At 37.5% G+C, this 18,926-nt stretch overlaps 1 protein-coding gene and 1 long non-coding RNA gene across 5 annotated transcripts in view; both read left to right on the top strand.

Moving 5' to 3' along the window:
- The window catches only part of ATXN7 (ataxin 7), a 1,461,623-nt gene that overhangs the window by 1,178,049 nt on the left and 264,648 nt on the right, over nucleotides 1-18,926 (top strand). For all 4 annotated transcript variants that reach the window (XM_044077985.1, XM_044077986.1, XM_044077987.1 and 1 more), the window contains one exon: nucleotides 10,714-10,991. In XM_044077985.1, the coding sequence (XP_043933920.1) occupies nucleotides 10,714-10,991 (278 nt within the window). The remainder of the gene's footprint in view (nucleotides 1-10,713; nucleotides 10,992-18,926) is intronic.
- Nucleotides 14,732-18,360, top strand: LOC122807062. Its single transcript, XR_006365584.1, has 2 exons — nucleotides 14,732-15,627; nucleotides 15,714-18,360. It is a non-coding gene; the product is annotated as an uncharacterized LOC122807062 (long non-coding RNA).

An 18,926-nucleotide genomic window follows, 5' to 3' on the forward strand; every position in this document is an offset into this window, starting at 1 on the left:
GATACATACTCACTATTACAAATCAAGTTCCACTTCCCACCTCTTAGTAACATTCCCTGCTGAAACCTGATAATTTCTCCCCAGATTTTTTAAGCTCCATTTTAGCAATTTGTTGTGGAATATAAATACATGCCATTCTAATCCTACACTTCCTGATATCATTTCTTAATATTAATCAATACCGTCTGCTTTTTGTCTGTATCTTTGAGGCTGCTTGCATTCCTTGGTAATGAGTTACACTCACAAACGTTTATTAATGTTAGCACTTTCATCCATGTTAATAAATGAACTTCATCAGACAATAAGTCAGTGAGCTTAACATATTTAAGTAATAAAATAATCAATGATGTCACGTCATTCATTTGATAATTTTAAAGCTACACTTTGCACTAAATTCCATTCAGTCATAAATTTTCTCACCTTTCATTTGTTTAATTGCAATTGCCACAATATGAATGCACTGACAAAACTCATTATAGAGAACCCTGACCATGGCTTCCTTGTTATTGAACATTTTCCAAAAAATGTTAGAGGGGTCCATGGACTTCAAAATTGGAAGAAAGGGAGTTGTGGCAATTGCGATTAAATGCCCATGCCTACCCTGGTTTGAATGACTACTGTTCCTTGAAATGCATTCTGAAATTAAAAGCGCTTGAAAGGTGACAAGTTGCTTCTTTTAGGAAATTTGGTGCATGTTTTTATGTTTAGGAGGGTAATGTATAGTAATAATTATTATGATGATTTAGTAACGCTTGAGATTTTTTTATATAAAATTTTTGATCGAATGGGATTTAGTGCAAAGTGTGGCTTTAAATTGTTAGATGAATGACGTGATGTCATTGATTATTTTATTACTTAAATATGTAAAGCTCACTGACTTACTGTCTGATGAAGTTCATTTATTAAAGTGAACAAAAGTGCTAACATTAATAAACGGTTGTGAGTGAAACTCTCTTGCGTTTTTTTTTTAGTTGATCTTGTTGGTTCTTTAGTTATTCCTTGGTAATGGATAAAGTAGACATTATAATGAGATTGTTACTTCCACCTATTATACATGAGAGTTTTTTTGAATGTGAGTTTCCAACTTTTGACTTTCATGCACATACTGTTTGACAGACTAATCTTTTATTTCAACCAGTGTCACATTTTTCTTGACTTTCAGCACCCATTCACTTTTAACTTAGAACAAACACACAAAACTATGTACATTTTCAACAAATGAAACAGTCAGCTCAAATCAATGGCTTATACCCACAGGTGTTACCTAATCTAAAATTAAGGTTAAAGTCCATTTTACAAACTTATTTCACACTTACATTTATTGCTATCTGTTTTTGTTATATCTTTTCTCCTTCCAGATGTAGAAGACAGCTTGCACTCTTTCAGTAAACCTTAACTTTTAGCCCCAAGAAAAATTACACTGGCTATCTTTAAATAAATAAGCTAAATTATGGCCTGGTCTGTTAAATGCATTCAAGTATTAAGACTGCTGAATAGGCTACTACATCTCATTCACTTCCCACATTTTCAAACTTTGTTTCACTGAACTGCTTTCCACTGTACCTTTAAATGTTAAATTAATCTCAGCAAAGAGTACTCAGAACTCTCAAGATTAATTGCTTGCACCCGCAGACAGAATTTCCAAGTAAATGAAGTCAGCAGTCAGAAAAAAACAGCGAACAACTTTGCAGATGCATAAAAGAATTGTTGCAAATTTCACTTGGAACGCACCATATGCATAACTTCCTCTGGTCATCTGCCTGCCGCTGCAAACTTCTTATTTCCTACTGAGCGCATTTGCTAATGGGAAAAACAAGCTAATAACTTTGCAGATGCAAGAAACTTAGCATTTTCATGTATTTCATCACTTTATCTTATTTTTCAAGTCCTGCTTGCTTTAAAAAGTGGATGCTTTATCCAGTGGCATTAATGTAGAAATCCACCCTTGTAAAAACTAAATATGTGAATATAATTTTATACCCCACCTCAGCAGCCCAAAATCCCATATTAATTTTTACTTGATTCTAATCAGACTGACTTATATTCTTAAATTATAAAGTGTATACTTCTTACAACTACAAAAATACATACTTGCTTTAACATTTACAGCAGTCACTGATAAGATTCCTCCACCTCACATTTAAAATACCCAACTGCACACTATACAAAACTGCTGTACTATATGACATGCAATTTACATTATGAACGTTTTACACAAACATTAATAAGAACAAAAACATCTGTTTAGTTGCTCTTTCTTTCATTGTTCTTCTAAACATTTAATGACATAAATTGAGGTTTTTACTGTTCACCCACAAGTTTAACAGAGTCAACAAGATTTCAGTGTTTCGCAACCACTTTTTTCTTGCAATTCCATATTTCACAGGTATATTCCTATATCCATTGGGATTGATGCTTTATAGACTCCCATGTATTCCTTGATTTAAGTGTTGCTGGTCTTTTTCCTGACCATCTCCATCTCCCATTGGCAGTGTGTAGTTCAAGTCCAAGGTACTATGATTCTTCTAGTCAGCTGTTGTACTTTCTTCCTTCTCTTTCAAGTAATTTCTTTTCGAACAATGGAAAAGGTTTCACTGACAAAGTTTCTCTATGGGCTTTGTCAGATGAATGATAGTCCCTTCTTCATGCCAACTTGCTCTTTTGTTAGGTAAACATTTTTCATTCCTCTTTAGCCTGTTCTGCATCAGAACATGTCTGATCCTCAAAAAAAAAAAAAAAAAAAAAAAAAAAAGTATTCTGAAAGCTGACTGATAAAGCAGCAGCTTGAATCTCACATCTGCCTGTCGCATTCCGTGACTGCTGGGATGAAGTTGCTTCCGTTCTGCCTAGTAAACCGTGAGTAATTATTTTCAACAAACATTTTGCCTCCTGTTTTTTAGTGCTTTTCGTTTTTGCCACAGTTTTGTCAGGATTAACACTTTATGCTGGCATGATTTCATCTTTACTAATATAGATCTTGGATGCTTTCTCATGGTGAGGTTTGGAATGTACGAGAGCATGCACTATGTGCCCTTTTAATTAACAAATTCTGCTTTGGATCACCAGTCCAGTTGCTTATTTGTACTTTTGTAACACTAATGCAATCTGTTCTTTCCATTTTCCCTGGTACAGCAGAAAATCTCGGGAGGTTTTTCTGTGCACGATTCGTCTTCTAACTCTGCATTTTCTTTGAAACCCCTCTTCTTGAGAAGCTTCATCCTCAGACTTTTCTTCATTTCAGCTTCTGATTTTTTGAAGTTTTATTTGTTCCTCAGAATAGCTAGCTAAAGCTTCTTATATTTTTGCAGCCTTTTGTTTGTGTTAATTTACTGTCTGTTTTGTTTATTTTAAACATCTCTGAGCATATTTGATTTTTTTCCCTCTAAATAACCTGAAAACCATCTCCTGTGCCATATCTGAAATTTTAACTGCTTTTTGCTGAACAGTTTCAGAATTATTCCCAGCCAGAGTTTTCACTTATCCTTTCCTGGTTGATTTTCTCTCGGGTTTCCAAATTTCTTCTTTGCTGCCATCCATGCACTGTATTTTCTACTCAATAAGTGAGTTTTACCGAAGTTGACAGTTTCAGTAGCCCTTTCTTTCCAGTTTCTGTTTTCACACTAGGGAGTGAAAATCAAAAAAGTTTATCAGTATGCAGCTTTCTTGAAAGTCACTGATGTTGAGTCCTTGTATACAGTAAAATATAAACCAGAAGTGCAGGGCAAGAGGTGACAAAAGCTATGGTTTTGAAGACTTCATTTTAATGCAAGATTTTTAGGCAAGCAGTACTTCTATCAGATATTCAGTATTTACTTATGAAAACAGTACTGTAGAGAAGAACTGCTTGTAAAATAGTGATTACTATTTCAGTACTTTGCGTCTGTTCTTAGCATTGAGGATAATTAAACAGTCTGTGAAACCGTGCACACCAGGAGACAGGTACTATGTGAAGTCACCTGAACTTGGTAGCTGTATGAATTAGCAGTCTTTCAGTCACTTAGCAGAACATGGTGAATTTTCTCATTGTTAATGCATTAAGAAAATAAATACAGAAAGCAGTGTTTCTTTGTAATTAGTAGTAGCAGTAATGTCTCATTGCCAGCATGTTGAAGCACTAATAAATGAGTTGCATAAAATAGCTTGGATAAAATTAAGTGATCATATTTCCATACATATGAATAACTTGAAAAGTAATCCACATTTAGTAATTTAAATTTACTTGGTTATATTTCTGTGTTAGCCTTTGGAGTATGTGGTTCCATGCATTTTGCAAAAAAATGGTGCAAACTTCCATCCATAAGCCAGTTTTTGGCTTTTAAAGAAGTTGTACTTGATATGAACTGCTGAAACAAAGATTACTTTAGGTGGGTATAACGTTTTAAGTTCTTATTTATGGTAGAATAGGGAGCCTTGGAGTCATTTTTATGCAAGTGTTATGTTTTAGATTTTGAATATCATTCTTGGCAACAATTCAATATTGTATTGTGCTGTAGTATCATCAGCTATCTAATGATATGCTTTTTTTCCGTAATTTATTGATTTTTCTGTAGTTTTGTGAATAGAACTGTTCAAAGAGCGATACTGGAAGAAGAAGGATGGACTTTGCAAGAATTTTGTAATTTTTTTAAGTAAAATAGTTATGTGCATGGTAAAATAGTTCTTAGTGAAATATTTTTTCTTTTTTTTTTTTTTTACAACTTTTGTAGTGTGGTGCTCAAGATAAGCAAAAACTTAGGCTTAAAAAACAAGAACAATGCTTATTTCTAAAAGCTGGTCCACTATTCTGTAATTACAAATATACTACTGTTCTCTAAGCATGTTATAGGTATTGCCTTAGCATTTAAAATGCTTTGGAGTATGTACATCTTGATACTAGTTCCATGGCACCGAGGGATATAACCCGGAGTGTCACTCAGCTCACCCAGATTCAGGCAGCAACTAAGGAGCTGGAAGAATCAGGTGGGGAATGTGAAGTGACACTGCCTGCTCACCTTTCTCAGGGGCAAGTGGGGCAGAGTTTTATAGGTGTTTGAATGTGTTGAAGACTGGGGACCTGCCAAGAACTGTCTGGTTGAGAAAGGAGGTGGGGCTGTATCACTTGCAGTAGTAGGTCATGGCCTTCTGCTGCACATATTGTATATCCATTCTCCTCAAAGCATTTAGACTGAGTGCAAAACGGAGGTTAAAGAACAGCTTCAGAAAATCTCTTGACTCCATTGTAATAGGCTCATGTCCAGTGTGGTGGGTGACCAGATTTGGGAGGGGGGGTGCATAATCAAATGACTTTTTACTGGTGCTCATTTCTTTTGAGTTATTTTTTTATTATTATATTGTCTTGTGGTAGAGTTTCTACAGTTTTTCAGTTTTATGGAATTAAATGATGGCTGTATGCACATTTGTTTGTGCATTGATATGACTTCATTTGATTTATATAATTTTGCATTGTTTAGATATTTGTAAGTATGTAGAATACCATGAAACCTATAAATTCTGGTTTGTGTGTTTTTGACAGAAGTATGTCAAACGTCAGGAAAACATGAAGTTTCTTAAACTCCTAAAGGGGAAGATAGATTTTGGAGAGACTGTGCTAATTGTGTGGCTACTAATGTTGATTCATCTGTGGATATTCCTTCAGATATTGGGTGTCATGACAGTATCCTTTGAATTATAAAGCTGGCAGCCATTTTGAGTAGGTGCTTGTTCATTTGTGTTTGGATGTTGTTGCTTCAGGACTGTCTCCTATATTGAGTTCATTTCTGTCTTGTTTTGCAAGTTATCTGTGAATGTTTGGTAGGATTGACCAGGTTTCAGTAACTATGTGGTGAGAGGTTAGTGTAGATATAATTAGCTAAAATGTGTCTTTTCAAATGCAATTTATGTATTAAAACATGTTTTATGTTGTGCACCTGTCTATCTTTGTTTCTGCATTTAACACTCTTAATTATTACTTACTTTTGTTTTATTTATGAAATTTCAAAAGTTTTTGCCTGATTATTAATTGATAGACTTTTTCTGCACATTGGTGTGTAAGGACTATTAGCATAATTTTTTGAGCACGAGACTGCATAGCCAAGGATACCATACATTTTTATATTTCACTTGACTGACTTATGAGTGGCACAATAACATGCAAATTTAGTCTGCCAGACTAATCTTCCAGAAAGGAGTGCTGTGTTTTTGTGTACATGCATGTGTGAGTGAGTGCAATGTTTTAGTCATTCTATAGCTACTGTGAGTAAGTACACACTGTTAAGTCAGTAAGCTAGGGTTAAGGTAGAGTAGGGCCTAGGAAGCTAGTGATTATTAACTTGGTCTGTAGCTTTTGTGTTAACCTTATTTGGTTGTGCCTGGTGTGGGCCACATCCTAAAGCAGTAGTGTTTATTTTTGTTAAACATTTTTAAGGCCAGACTTTTTCCAGCACTTGTTTATGATTATTTTATTTGTGTGTTCTGTTTATTTCTCTTATATGTGTATCAGAGAGACTATAACATCTGCCTCTGACATATTAATTGGTGGCAGTGTTGTGGATTTAAAACCCATACATCAGTGCCATTGGATATTTCGCTGCAGTGGCACAGATTTATAACCTGTACCTTCATGTAAACACACAGCCATTAATGTCTGTTTCTGTGTTGAAGAGGAACCGTGATCCTCATTTTCTCAAAGTTTATCCCCCTGATAGAGTCTTTATACTACATTGGCAATCCTTCACCCTGTACTTGAGAATGTTGAACTTCCTTGCTGATATGTTATGATTGCAAAAGATCTTGCAAGGTGAAATAAAATTTATTACAGGTGGCCTTTAGGAGGATCCTTGAAAGATTTTTAAGGCACAGATATTTACAGCTTTTACAGCTTTTACAGTTGATATGCATGATTGTCCTTATAGTGTGCATTGTTATGGATGAAGCTGTTAGTTCTGCCTAATGTGGTGTAGTCATTTGCCAGCAGTCCTGTCTACACCTCGCAGGGCTTAATAAGGTAAGTTTCTTGGACAGTTCTTTTAAGGTGTCCCTTTTGTTTCAACTTTGTCATTTGATTTGAGGTCCCCAAGAGAGGAGTGGGGACTTCCACAGCTGCAAGGGTCAGATTGCATCATCCACAACATTATATTTCTAGAGTGCAGAAGAGTTGGTGGAAGCCTTGGATCCACAGAAACTCATAACTCATAGCCCCTACCAGTAGGACACATTTGGTAGCAAACAGCCTTCTGTCACTGGAGTTCAGCCCTGGGATTTGCAGCTTTCATAGTGGCCATAATTGATAACTAAAATCAGTTATGATCCAATGGCAACTGTATGCAAAACTGAACTGGCATACTGAAGTGGTCTTGACTTCCCATTCCTTTCACCTCTGGGAAGGATGGAGTTTTCCTTATACTCTGACTTGGTTCAGAATAATCAAGGAAGTATGGACAGGGGAGATAGGAGGCTATCTTGTTGATTCTTTGCCATCACCTGCTTCTCCTTTACCCTTGCCCAGGTGTTCCATGGTGCTAAAGGATAGGCATCTAAGAGATCCCACTAGACCAGCAAGAACATGGATCTACTTTTACTTTCAGATTATTTTTGCTTCCAGGAAAAAAGAAGGGGACTCCTGATTATAATTGGCAGGATATCAAATAAACATAATGAAAATTAAAGCAGTCAGTCAACCTACTTATGTTTTGATGCAGACATTCCCTTGGGGGATGAGAAAATGTAATATTTAAGAATGTGCCTAATGAATGACATTAGAGAAACAGCACAAGTGATTTGGGAAGAAATAAAAAGAAGAAGAAAGGCAAGGTAAAAGAAAATGTTAAAAGTGGATATAGACTGCAAGATATCAGCCATTAAAATGTGCCTGGTTCTATACTTTTTGTGGAACTGTCATATTTTTATAGACCAAAAACAGAAATTTGGTGCACTATGGCTAAAGAATTGAAATTTATTTTGGAGAAAAAAAAGTTCAGGTTACTTGTGCAAAACTATCGCTGCCAGTGGAACAAGGGGCTGGTTTTACCAGACTTGAAAGAATATTGTACTGCAGAAAAAAGTGAGGTTTTTTAATTTAATATAGAAAGAAATATGTATATTAAAATGTAAAATATGTTGCTAATTAAAAGGGGAAAGTTTGAATAGGAAAGCCGCATGGTAAATGATGATTAAAAGTAATGAACTGCAGGAGTTGCGACCATTTATCAGGGAAGCAATTGTACAGGTAATGCAAAAAAAAAAAAAGAAGAAAACACGGTAAAGGAATGGAGAAGGAAATGCTCACCATAGCATATGAGATGGAAAAAGCTGAGAGCAGATAAAGCAGCAACTAGACTGGGGAGGAATGCAGGACAAAGATTCTGTGATCAAATTGAATTGGATAGCAGGGTGGTTAGATGGAGGGAATGGGAAGATGTGAGAAGAACACTTAATTTACATGGGACTGCTAATGGAAGCAAAGAGTAGTAATAGGAGAAGGCAGCTTCAAGAACCTAAACAAGCAATAAACTAACATATAATGGGGACCAGTACAGAGTCAGTACGGGTAATGTTTATTACTAGAGTTTATAAAGGGTTGATGGAGCTAAAGCTAAATGTCATAGGTGGTCACAAATATGACTGGGGCATTAGACTGCAAAAACAGTTTACGGACAAGCAGTGGAGTGATTTATTGAATGCCTAGGTATGCTCCTAAGGCAAGGACGTTCATTGCATGTGGGTGGAAATGCATACACAAATATTTTATACACCAGCTAGAGTCCATAAAATGTCAGAACTGATCTATACCGATCTATATTTTGTAGGTGTTTTGTGGGAGGGGGTTGAGGGACATGGGAGCACATTTTGGAAGTATGAAAAGCTACAATATAAATTTGACATACAAACCTTTTCTTCTGATAACAACCCTGTTAAGTTAATGCTTAATATGAATGTGATGTTGTCGAGCTGGATGGATAGGACACTACTATCATTAATTCTATTAGCCAAAAAAGTCTTGAGAAAATGGAAAAGACTTTAAAAGCCACAACAGAAATAGTTTAAAAAAAGATAATGAAAGAGATTAGGGAAAAGGTTGAAGAGTTTAAGCCAAACGACAAATAAGTATGTAATTAATAAATATATGAGATGGAACTTAATTCACACAAAGGGAGGGAAATTCAGCAGGAGAATTACAGGAGTTGACAATGTCAAAGAGAAGTTGAATGAATGAGTCTGTGGGAGTAGTAGTCGTGACATACTAAAGTATTATATGTTGGTCTGGTTGTATATAGTTTCAAGCGTTTCTTCCATTGTTGTTCTGTCAAGGCTGGAGACATTCTCAGTGGAATAACAGAGGGAGTAAAATGAGTCATTAGGAAATAAGCCAATAGGACAGTGAAAGGAATAGAAGTTTCATTTGTACTTGGCATCCTGGAAGTGACTATTGGTCCTTCTCTGCCTTCTAGCTTTGTAGGATTTTCTTCCCCATTGTTATATTTCCACTCAGTTGAATAATCTAAAGGGTATATCAGCAGGCAAGGTGAAACTTTTTCCTACCTTTTGTGTTTGGAGACCATTAGTATGGGAGTAGTTTTTCACGAATATTAACTTCCTATCAATGGTCCATCTCCCTAGAGAGGCCCTTTCGTTGGTGGACTGACTCAGATAATGTATTTTAATGCCAGTTAAGTGGTGCTTGAGTCCTGCAGTGCCCAGGAAGATTTTCATGAAATATAAGTGCTGTTTAGCAATGGCTGTGCCACAACCCATACCAAGCATTGCAGATATTTTACTTGATTCTGTTACCTGGTGTGATGATATAGTACACCTTTGTCAGACTCTGGTTTCAGGTTCTTTATTCTATTCCCTCATTTCTTCTTATAGTAAAATTTATTCGGAAGGGGCAACTTGCTAGCACAAAGGTCACTCTGATATATTTTTTGGTTTCCCATGCGGCAGCTTCTTATTTGTGTGGTTTGCCATTATGTTACTACATTTGCTTGCTCCAGAAAAGGAAAGGCAAAGGAGGTGCAGTGTACTGTGGGATAAGATGGTGGAGTCATCAGTTCTTTGAAAATGTTGTGGTGTGCTGGATGGTCCTAAAACTTGAAGTCCTATTTCTTGTAGCCACAGCTCTACTCACAGATCTGAGTGAAACTTTTTTATGGTCAGTACTACTGTCATTTTTATTTTACCTTACCTGAAGGGACTGGTCAATTCTGTCTGTGATCTTCTATGTAATTATTCTTGTGGTTATGTACTGAAAGCTTTCACTGCGTTAATCATTTCTTTCTTAAATAGTTGATGGCAGATGACATACTTAATAATTGGAGGTGATGTAGGAAAGAATAACTTTAAGTAAAACAAAAAGTGGTTTAATGCTGATCTTTAGCTCTTGTATTTTCTTAGGTGCTGATTCGGTTACTATATTGATATTAGTCTGTTGAACATGAGTCATGTTTATGCATTTTGACATGTAGAAACGGGAAGAGAGAAGCATTTGGGTATTTACAGGCAGTATACAATACAGTCGGTATTGATGATGGCTGTATTGAGAAATTTGTCATTTGAAAGGCAAAAATAGAGATCTGTTGAATTCTGAACTAAATTTGCTTTAATATTTAGCCTTGAAATTCATTTTGGACACTGAAGTTGTTAAATCATTTCTGTGGTTCATTTATTGAAGAATAGTGTTTGATTAAATTGAATTTCATTATGTAAATATATTTAAGACTGAGAGATGTTGTTTTTCAGACACATTCCTTAACTCAGAGGAGGGCAGTACAGGGTCGTAAAAAACAATTTGATACATTACTTGCTGAGTACAAAAGCAAAACCAGGGAAAAAGAGTTGCCTCGAAATCCAAATCATCAGCATCAGCCACCACAAGTGACCACCCCTTTGAGGGAAACGCATCCCCCACTGTCAAAAAATTCACAAGAGCTGCATCAAAATTCAAATGGAGGCATCACTTCAGAATGGAAGGCTCCATCAGTCGTCAAACCTAAATCTCAAAACACTAGTCTTCCAAGGTAAGTTGCATGTGTTTTAAAGCTGAAATAGACATAAATGTCTCCTCTCTAAATTTTCCTGCACTTATTTTTTCAGACGTTTTCACACGTCATCAAAAAGTAGTGGGAGTGTCAAAGAAATGAAGAAAGTAGACAAGAGTATAAGGAGATGAGGTGCATGGCAAAGAGAGAGGTGGCTAAGGATAAGGCGTATGAAGAGTTGTATAAAAGGTTGGACACTAAGGAGGGAGAAAAGGACCTGTACCGATTGGCTAGACAGAGGGGACCGAGCTAGTAAAGATGTGCAGCAGGTAAGGGTGATAAAGGATAATGAGGGAAACATACTCACAAGCGAGGAGTGTGTGTTGAGCAGATGGAAAGAGTACTTTGAGGGGTTGATGAATGAAGAGAATGAGAGGAAGAGAAGGTTGGATGATGTGCGGATAATGAATCATGACGTGCAGTAGATTAGCAAGGAGGTAGTAAGGATAGCTATGAAGAGGATGAAGAACAGAAATGCTGTTGGTCCAGATGACATACCTGTGGAAGCATGGAGGTGTTTAGGTGAAATGGTAGTGGAGTTTTTAACTAGATTGTTTAATGAAATCTTGGAAAATGAGAGGATGCCTGAGGAATGGAGAAAAAGTGTTTTGGTACCGATTTTTAAGAATAAGGGTGATGTTGCAGAGCTGTAGTAATTATAGAGGGATTAAACTGATCAGTCACAGCATGAAGTTATGGGAAAGAGTAGTGGAAGCTAGGTTAAGAAGGGAGGTGATGATTAGTGATCAGCAGTATGGTTTCATGCCAGGAAAGAGCACTACAGTTGCGATGTTTGCTCTGAGAGTGTTGATGGAGTACAGAGAAGGTCAGAAGGAGTTGCATTGTGTCTTTGTGGATTTAGAGAAAGCATATGGCAGGGTGCCTAGAGAGGAGTTGTGGTATTGTATGAGGAAGTCGGGAGTGTCAGAGAAGTATGTAAGAGTGGTACAGGATACGTACGAGGGTAGTGTGACAGCGGTGAGGTCTGCGGTGGGAGTGACGGATGCGTTTAAGGTGGAGGTGAGATTGCATCAAGGATCAGCTCTGAGCCCTTTCTTATTTGCAATGGTAATGGACAGGTTGACAGACGAGATCAAACAGGAGTCCCCGTGGACTATGATGTTTGCAGATGACATTGTGATCTGTAGTGAGAGTAGGGAACAGGTGGAGGAGACCCTGGAGAGTGGAGATATGCTCTAGAGAGAAGAGGAATGAAGGTCAGCAGGACTAAGAATATATGTGTGTGAATGAGAGGGAGGATAGAGGAATGGTGAGGATGCAGGGAGTAGAGGTGGCGAAGGTGAATGAGATTAAGTACTTGGGATCAACAGTTCAAAGTAATGGTGAGTGTGGAAGAGAGGTGAAGAAGAGAGTACAGGCAGGATGGAGTGGGTGGAGAAGAGTGTCAGGAGTGATTTGTGACAGATGAGTACCAGTAAGAGTGAAAGGGAAGGTCTACAAGAGGGTAGTGAGACCATCTATGTTAGACGGGTTGGAGACAGTGGCACTGACAAAAAGGTAGGAGTCGGAGCTTGACATTGCAGAGTTGAAGATGTTAAGATTTGCACTGAGTGTGACGAGGATGGACAGGATTAGGAATAAGTATATTAGAGGGTCAGCCCAGGTTGGAAGGTTTGGAGACAAAGCCAGAGAGGCAAGATTACGTTGGTTTGGACATGTGCTGAGGAGGGATGCAGAGTATATTGGGAAAAAGATGCTAAGGATGAAGCTGCCAGGTAACAGGAAAAGAGGAAGGCCTAAGATAAGGTTTATGGATGCGGTGAGAGAGGACATATAGGTGGTTGGTGTGACAGAGCAAATTGCAGAGGACAGGAGGAAATGGAAACAGTCGATCTGCTGTGGCGACCCCTAACGGGAGCAGCCAAAAGAAGATTAAAAAGTCTTAGAACTATTTTCTTAATTTTTATGTTCCTCCTAAGTAAGTTGAATGAAATAGAAATAAAAGCATATGGTCCACCTCCAAAATTCTGTATTGTACATATTCAGTATTTTATTCTCTAGTCTTGAGTGTGTATAGAAAATGACTTGGGACTTCATCCTGCATCAGTCTTTAAATGCTAAAGTATTGAGAAAGTTCATGTTTGTCTTTATTTCACTTGTGACTTTGAGAGAGGTCTATCTAATAAATGTTTTTTTTTTTTTTTTTTTTTTTTTTTTTTTTGTGTGCTAGGATAAGTTATGATATTGGTATGTTTACAACACCACTTTTTCATATTAACTGAGCCACTGATGTAGTGTAGAACCTTCAGGTGCTAGTATTAAAAATAAAATAGGTCTTGTACTTCAGTTGTCTTTCCCTTTGGAGGATTTGTTTATCAGTTGTGTTTAACAGCTGAGTTTCAACACATTGTCATCAATCCTTCTAGCTGGGCTTGCACAACCTGGCATCAGTCATCGTTACAACTAATTCCAAACAGTTGTAATTCTGTTTGAGCGTATGGTGCCAGTCTTAATCTATCACTTTCTTTTGAGCCCTTTCCACACTTTACTGTCATGATCCCACCCCTGGGTAACCTGAGAACTCCATTACTTTCTAGTGAGAGTTGATTTCAAGGAGTGGTCTTGTCATTTGCAGTATAGCAGGGATTTTTTTGCTTTAAGCCACAACTATGTGCATGGTATGACAACCTGTAAACACCTTCATTCCTTTGCAATGAGAATTGATTATAGGGAGTAGTTTTGTCATTTGCAGTGCAGCAGGAATTTTTTTTTTTGCTTTAAGCCTCAATTTTCTGTGCATGGTAATGGCCATTGGGCATCTGTACCAGAAGATGTGTAGTAGGTCATGGTGATGAATTGCTGCTCACTTTTGCAGGCAGTGTAAGCCTGAAGGCACTCCCATCTTTGCAGAATAGGCATTCTTGCTCATTTTTCCATTTTCCACAAGTGGAATTGATAGAACATGTTGCCCACCTCTTCCCTTGAGAGACAAGTGGGCTCAGTCTCTTCATTCCATCCCAACCCCTGACCAGGTCTAGCAGGTCCCAGAGCTCTAGAGGAACTCTTGGTGCCAGGCCGATATTTAGCAGTGGCGGATCCAAGAATTTGCAAGGGGGGGGGGGGGGCACAGTCTGGTTAGTTGACTACTGGAGTGGGAAAGTGGGTTAAGAAGCTCTTCATCACGTGTGAAAAGAAAGCAGTATACATTCAGCTACACAAGATTTTGCTGTGGATGTAGTAGTGTAGACTGGTAATTCCTGTGCAGCACACAGCACATGTACACCCAGTACAAGTATTTTCAATACTTGACTGGAAGATATGATTGGTTACCCATACCAAGTCACAGTCAGACCTCTCAACCAATCAGGGACAAATTTGAACAGAATCAGGGAAAAGTCAAGAAAAAATCAGGGACACTTAAAATATTAGTGCTATTAAGTTGAAATATTGAGAAAATCAGAGCATATGAATTGATACATTTTTTCTGAAGTAAAAGAAGTGTATAACTCTTAATTGTTGTCATTATTCAATAAGTGTAATTCACCACCTTTCTGCCCAAAGTTAGTAGTTTTAGGAGGGATTCAGAGGGACAGAGCAAAAATATGATTCAAAATCAGGGATGTCCCTGAAAATTAGGGACAGTTGAGAGAGGTATGGTCACAGTTCCCTTCCATGGCATAGCAGGCAATAGTCATTGTTGTAACCTAGGAAGCAGTCCAAATGGATGGGATATCAGTCAGAGAAAGATTATTTTTTTTAAGTTAATGATTTCTGTGGAAAAAGTGAAGCTCAGTTAAGTAAAACACAGCAACTGAAGAAGTAGATGGTATAAAATAATCACAAAAAGTAAATGCTCAATTTAGTCATGTGCAATGTAAAAAATGCTGTAACAATTGTGTAGCATTTTAGAAAGGATTGCAAGTCAAAATCTATTTTATTGTTATTAACAAAACCCCAGACACAGAGGTTTGGGTAAATTAGGAAAATGTTCATTTAATTTATGAACCAAATGACTAAACTCAAAGCTTTCCTAATCAGTCTCAACTTGCATTCTCCAGAAGGAGAAAACCCAAATTAGAAAGATAGGTTATTGAAGTTGTGTGTGTACTGGCTGGATGAAATAACTGTGAAAAGTTAAAGGCAATTTTTATTTTATACAGTAAGAATGAGTGTAAAGAGAAACTACAGGTCGGGGGAGGGTTGAGACTGTAGATGGAATGAAGGCAGATAGAGATCACAGGAGTAAAGGCAGAATTGAAAAGGAGAGATTTAAAGAGCTTGTGGAAGACGACATAAAAATGACAGCTCATATGATTAGGTTTGTGAAATTACATTAAAGCTGCTTTAAATGGTTGACTTGTAGAGGAGACAGCAGGAGAGTAACAAGGGAATAGAAGAATCTGAAATGTTACAGAAAAAAGATGATACAAGGGAAGAGGAAAGAATTGAAATACACTGGAAGATGCAAAAACAGAAGGACAGGTACTGAGAATGAAGGTATTCTTATAGGTAAACAAAAGGACAGGTACTGAGAATGAAGGTATTCTTATAGGTAAACAAAAGGACAGGTACTGAGAATGAAGGTATTCTTATAGGTAAACAAAAGGACAGGTACTGAGAATGAAGGTATTCTTATAGGTAAACAGAAGGACAGGTACCGAGAATGAAGGTATTCTTGTAGGTAAACAGAAGGACAGGTACTGAGAATGAAGGTATTCTTATAGGTAAACAGAAGGACAGGTACCAAGAATGAAGGTATTCTTGTAGGTAAAAGGAAAAAAAGATGTAAGAGTAGCACAGAAGCCGAATGAGAGGAAACAGACTCAAGACACAGAATGGGACAGTAGCAGTGACTGACATTGAAAAAAGAACACAATGTGAAGTTCTTTAAAGAACTGTAAAAGAGGGAAGTAAGAGAAGAGGTGTGGATACATTAACCTTAAGAGTAGACAAAATTAGAGAAAGAATGCAAGTTGTTTGATGAAAAATGCCATTATGATGAGGCTAAAACAGCAATAGGGTGACAAAGAAGGGGTAAAGCAGACACAGATGGATACAAACAGAAATAAAATTATTCAGAAGCAAATCAAGGAGGGATGGGGGACTCAGTGTGTTGACAGTTTTTTTTTCCAGTTTGTACTGTAAGGTCTGGTAGTGCTACCCCCATTCATCCACACTGCCCTGCCCTCAATGTATCCAGCCCACTGAAATTCAGTCTGAGATGTCCACAGTCACTCTTAACTGGCATTTATTAGCCATTATTCACTGCAACAAGCCCCTGTTATACCTGATCAAGGTAGTCAGTCCCACAGAGGTCCATTAGCAAACACCACACAAAGACCACCACCATAACATTTTAAACAACGCAAAGATGTTATTGCTCAATTCTACGAATCTAAACAAGAAACTGTACTTGCTAAAAGCTTTTTTCACTGTGGAGAATGCAAACATTTGAGCATTTAGACCAGCTACTGCACAGGCATGGAGTAAAGCTGGAGATGTCACTTTACATCAAAAGCATGCCTCGGGGCTGATCAAACAAGATGTGCTTCAGCTTCCCCACATGCAAATTACCATAGGAAAGTCACGTACTATATCCTTAGAAGCTGTAGGTCCACCTCTGTCACCTAGGAAATGCATAACACAGTTTACTGGATCTCCTCGCCAGTCATCCCAATAACATATTCATGGGTGACTACCCTACTATAAACTGGGATCCATACACTGTCCCAAGCTTGCAAGCCCAGAGATTGCTGCACTTTGTCAACACAAGCACCCTAGACCCAACAGTCCAAATGCCCACTAGGAGTAGGAACATAAGGTGATGTAGTCATCACTAGCATGGGAGAATGCTGCACCCACCCTATGTAATGTCCTCTTTGGTGAGGACAAACCATTTTAAGGCAAATGTCGTACTATCAAGTAGTAGCCTGGCAAAATTTGATGCCCCACCAAAAACTCTTAAGAACACTGACCTGTACAACCGTGTTAGAGGCACAGAGACATTTCTGCTTACCAGGAATAACCACAGAACAAATTCATACAAGCCAGCCTGATGGTATCCTATCAACAAGATGCACAGCAAAAGGAAGAAAGTCATAGCAAAAATTAGGAAGTGCAACATCCAGCAGGATTAAAAAAAAAAATCTAAACATGAAACTCAGAGGACAGATTAAGTCACTATACAAATCTTTCCTGTTCGGGTGGTACCATCCCATATCATACCAACATCTGCTCCCTTCCCCAACACAAGTATACCATTGCCGTATCAGACAGCTTGAGTGACAACAGAACTATTCTAATACAGCTGATGCAATTCAAATGGGAAATTAAGGTAATGGCTGCAGAGCATTGATTCACTGTTCTCAGTGAGGTTAGCATAGATATTTCACAACAGGCTGTGTTCATAAGATACAAGGTAGCAAAAACAGCTACTAAGAAAAAAACAGCTTGTCAAAGTTGTACTACTGTACACAGTTAGATTTGACTCTACAACTTCAATAATAGCAATAAACCTAGTGCATGTTACAACTGGAATTTAGCAGATTTCTAAACTGCATGCAGCATCAGCATTACACATAAAATGAAAATGTACAATGCAAAACGCCAGACTGGTACTCAGTTACAAAACAGGCTGTAATACTACCCCCACAGCTTCCAGTGCGGTATAGCTTTACAGAAAAAAAAAAAAAGAAAACTGTTGCTGAAAATGTTAAAAAAATAAACTGACTACAGCCAGTTTATCATGCAGGGTTCTCAGCAGAACTTTATCACAGTAACACAATGAAGACCAGTTATAAAGGAAAAAGGCCAGATGCAGCAGTATACTATACTATGTATACTGGGTCAACTGTAAAAAAAAAAAAAAAATAAAAATCATGTCTCATGTTAGACTTTCATTACATGATTTGCACACAATACAACAGGGTATTTAACAATAAAATACAGAGTGCAAGAAAGTCAGAGCTTCCAGACAGTGTTTCTTGAATCTGATTTCACAATTTTAGTAGCTTAAATGGTTGGCACTGTATATAGACAACATAATACAACTAAATAGTTACACAGTGAACTATACAGGATTGAACCTGTACCATAACATAAACTTAGAAATCATATCCAGAGGCACCGACTTTATTCCATCTTTTATGCAGAGGTGAAATTGACCTGCCCCCCTCCACACAGTTTCTACCATTACAAAAAACACAGACTTCTCTAAAAATTATCTTAAGTTAACCACTACATGATCAGTACACCAAAAGTAATGCAATCACATTACAATCATGAATTCATCTACCATGGCTAACAATCAAAGGCTACATAGTGATTTGGCTTCAATCCTGTTAATACCACTCAAATACTACAAAGAAATCACATGTGCCTGCCCCTCCCCCAACTTGTAGTTCATTCACTAGATGTTATGCAAGGTGACATATTTCATGATTTAAAAAAAAAAAAGGGTAGAAAGTGCTCTTGGATACAGATATTTCAAGAATGGGCAATACTGCCCTTCTAGCCTGCCAATATACCAAAACAGCTGATCCCATAACAGGTCCAGGATGTTCTTAAAAATATCTAATCTAGTACTTGCGTTAATGTAATCTGGTAGTCTATTCATGCATCAGTGGAGAGAGAAAAAAAGTAGCATACTTCTCGTTATAGAATCTTCTACATATGTTGTCTTATTTTCTATTTGTCAACCACAAAAATTTCCAGAGGTAGTTGCCTCTAAATGTTCTGTATACCTGAATACGGTCTCCTTAAATATCTGCCCCACTGTACAAGTTGACCCACTTTAGTCTTGTAGTTTCATAGGTGAATACCAAGCTAAGCCTTGCCAATAACCTGATATCAGACTCAAACCCTGTACCTTTTACCAATGAGGCAAACTTAAATTTTCACATCCATGGATACCATTGGTGTATTCCCACTGACTCTCTCCTGTTTTCTCATGCT

This window comes from Protopterus annectens, chromosome 7.part0, assembly GCF_019279795.1.
Source record: "Protopterus annectens isolate FY-2018-M chromosome 7.part0, PAN1.0, whole genome shotgun sequence".
In the NCBI taxonomy this organism is placed as follows: Eukaryota; Metazoa; Chordata; order Ceratodontiformes; family Protopteridae; genus Protopterus; species Protopterus annectens.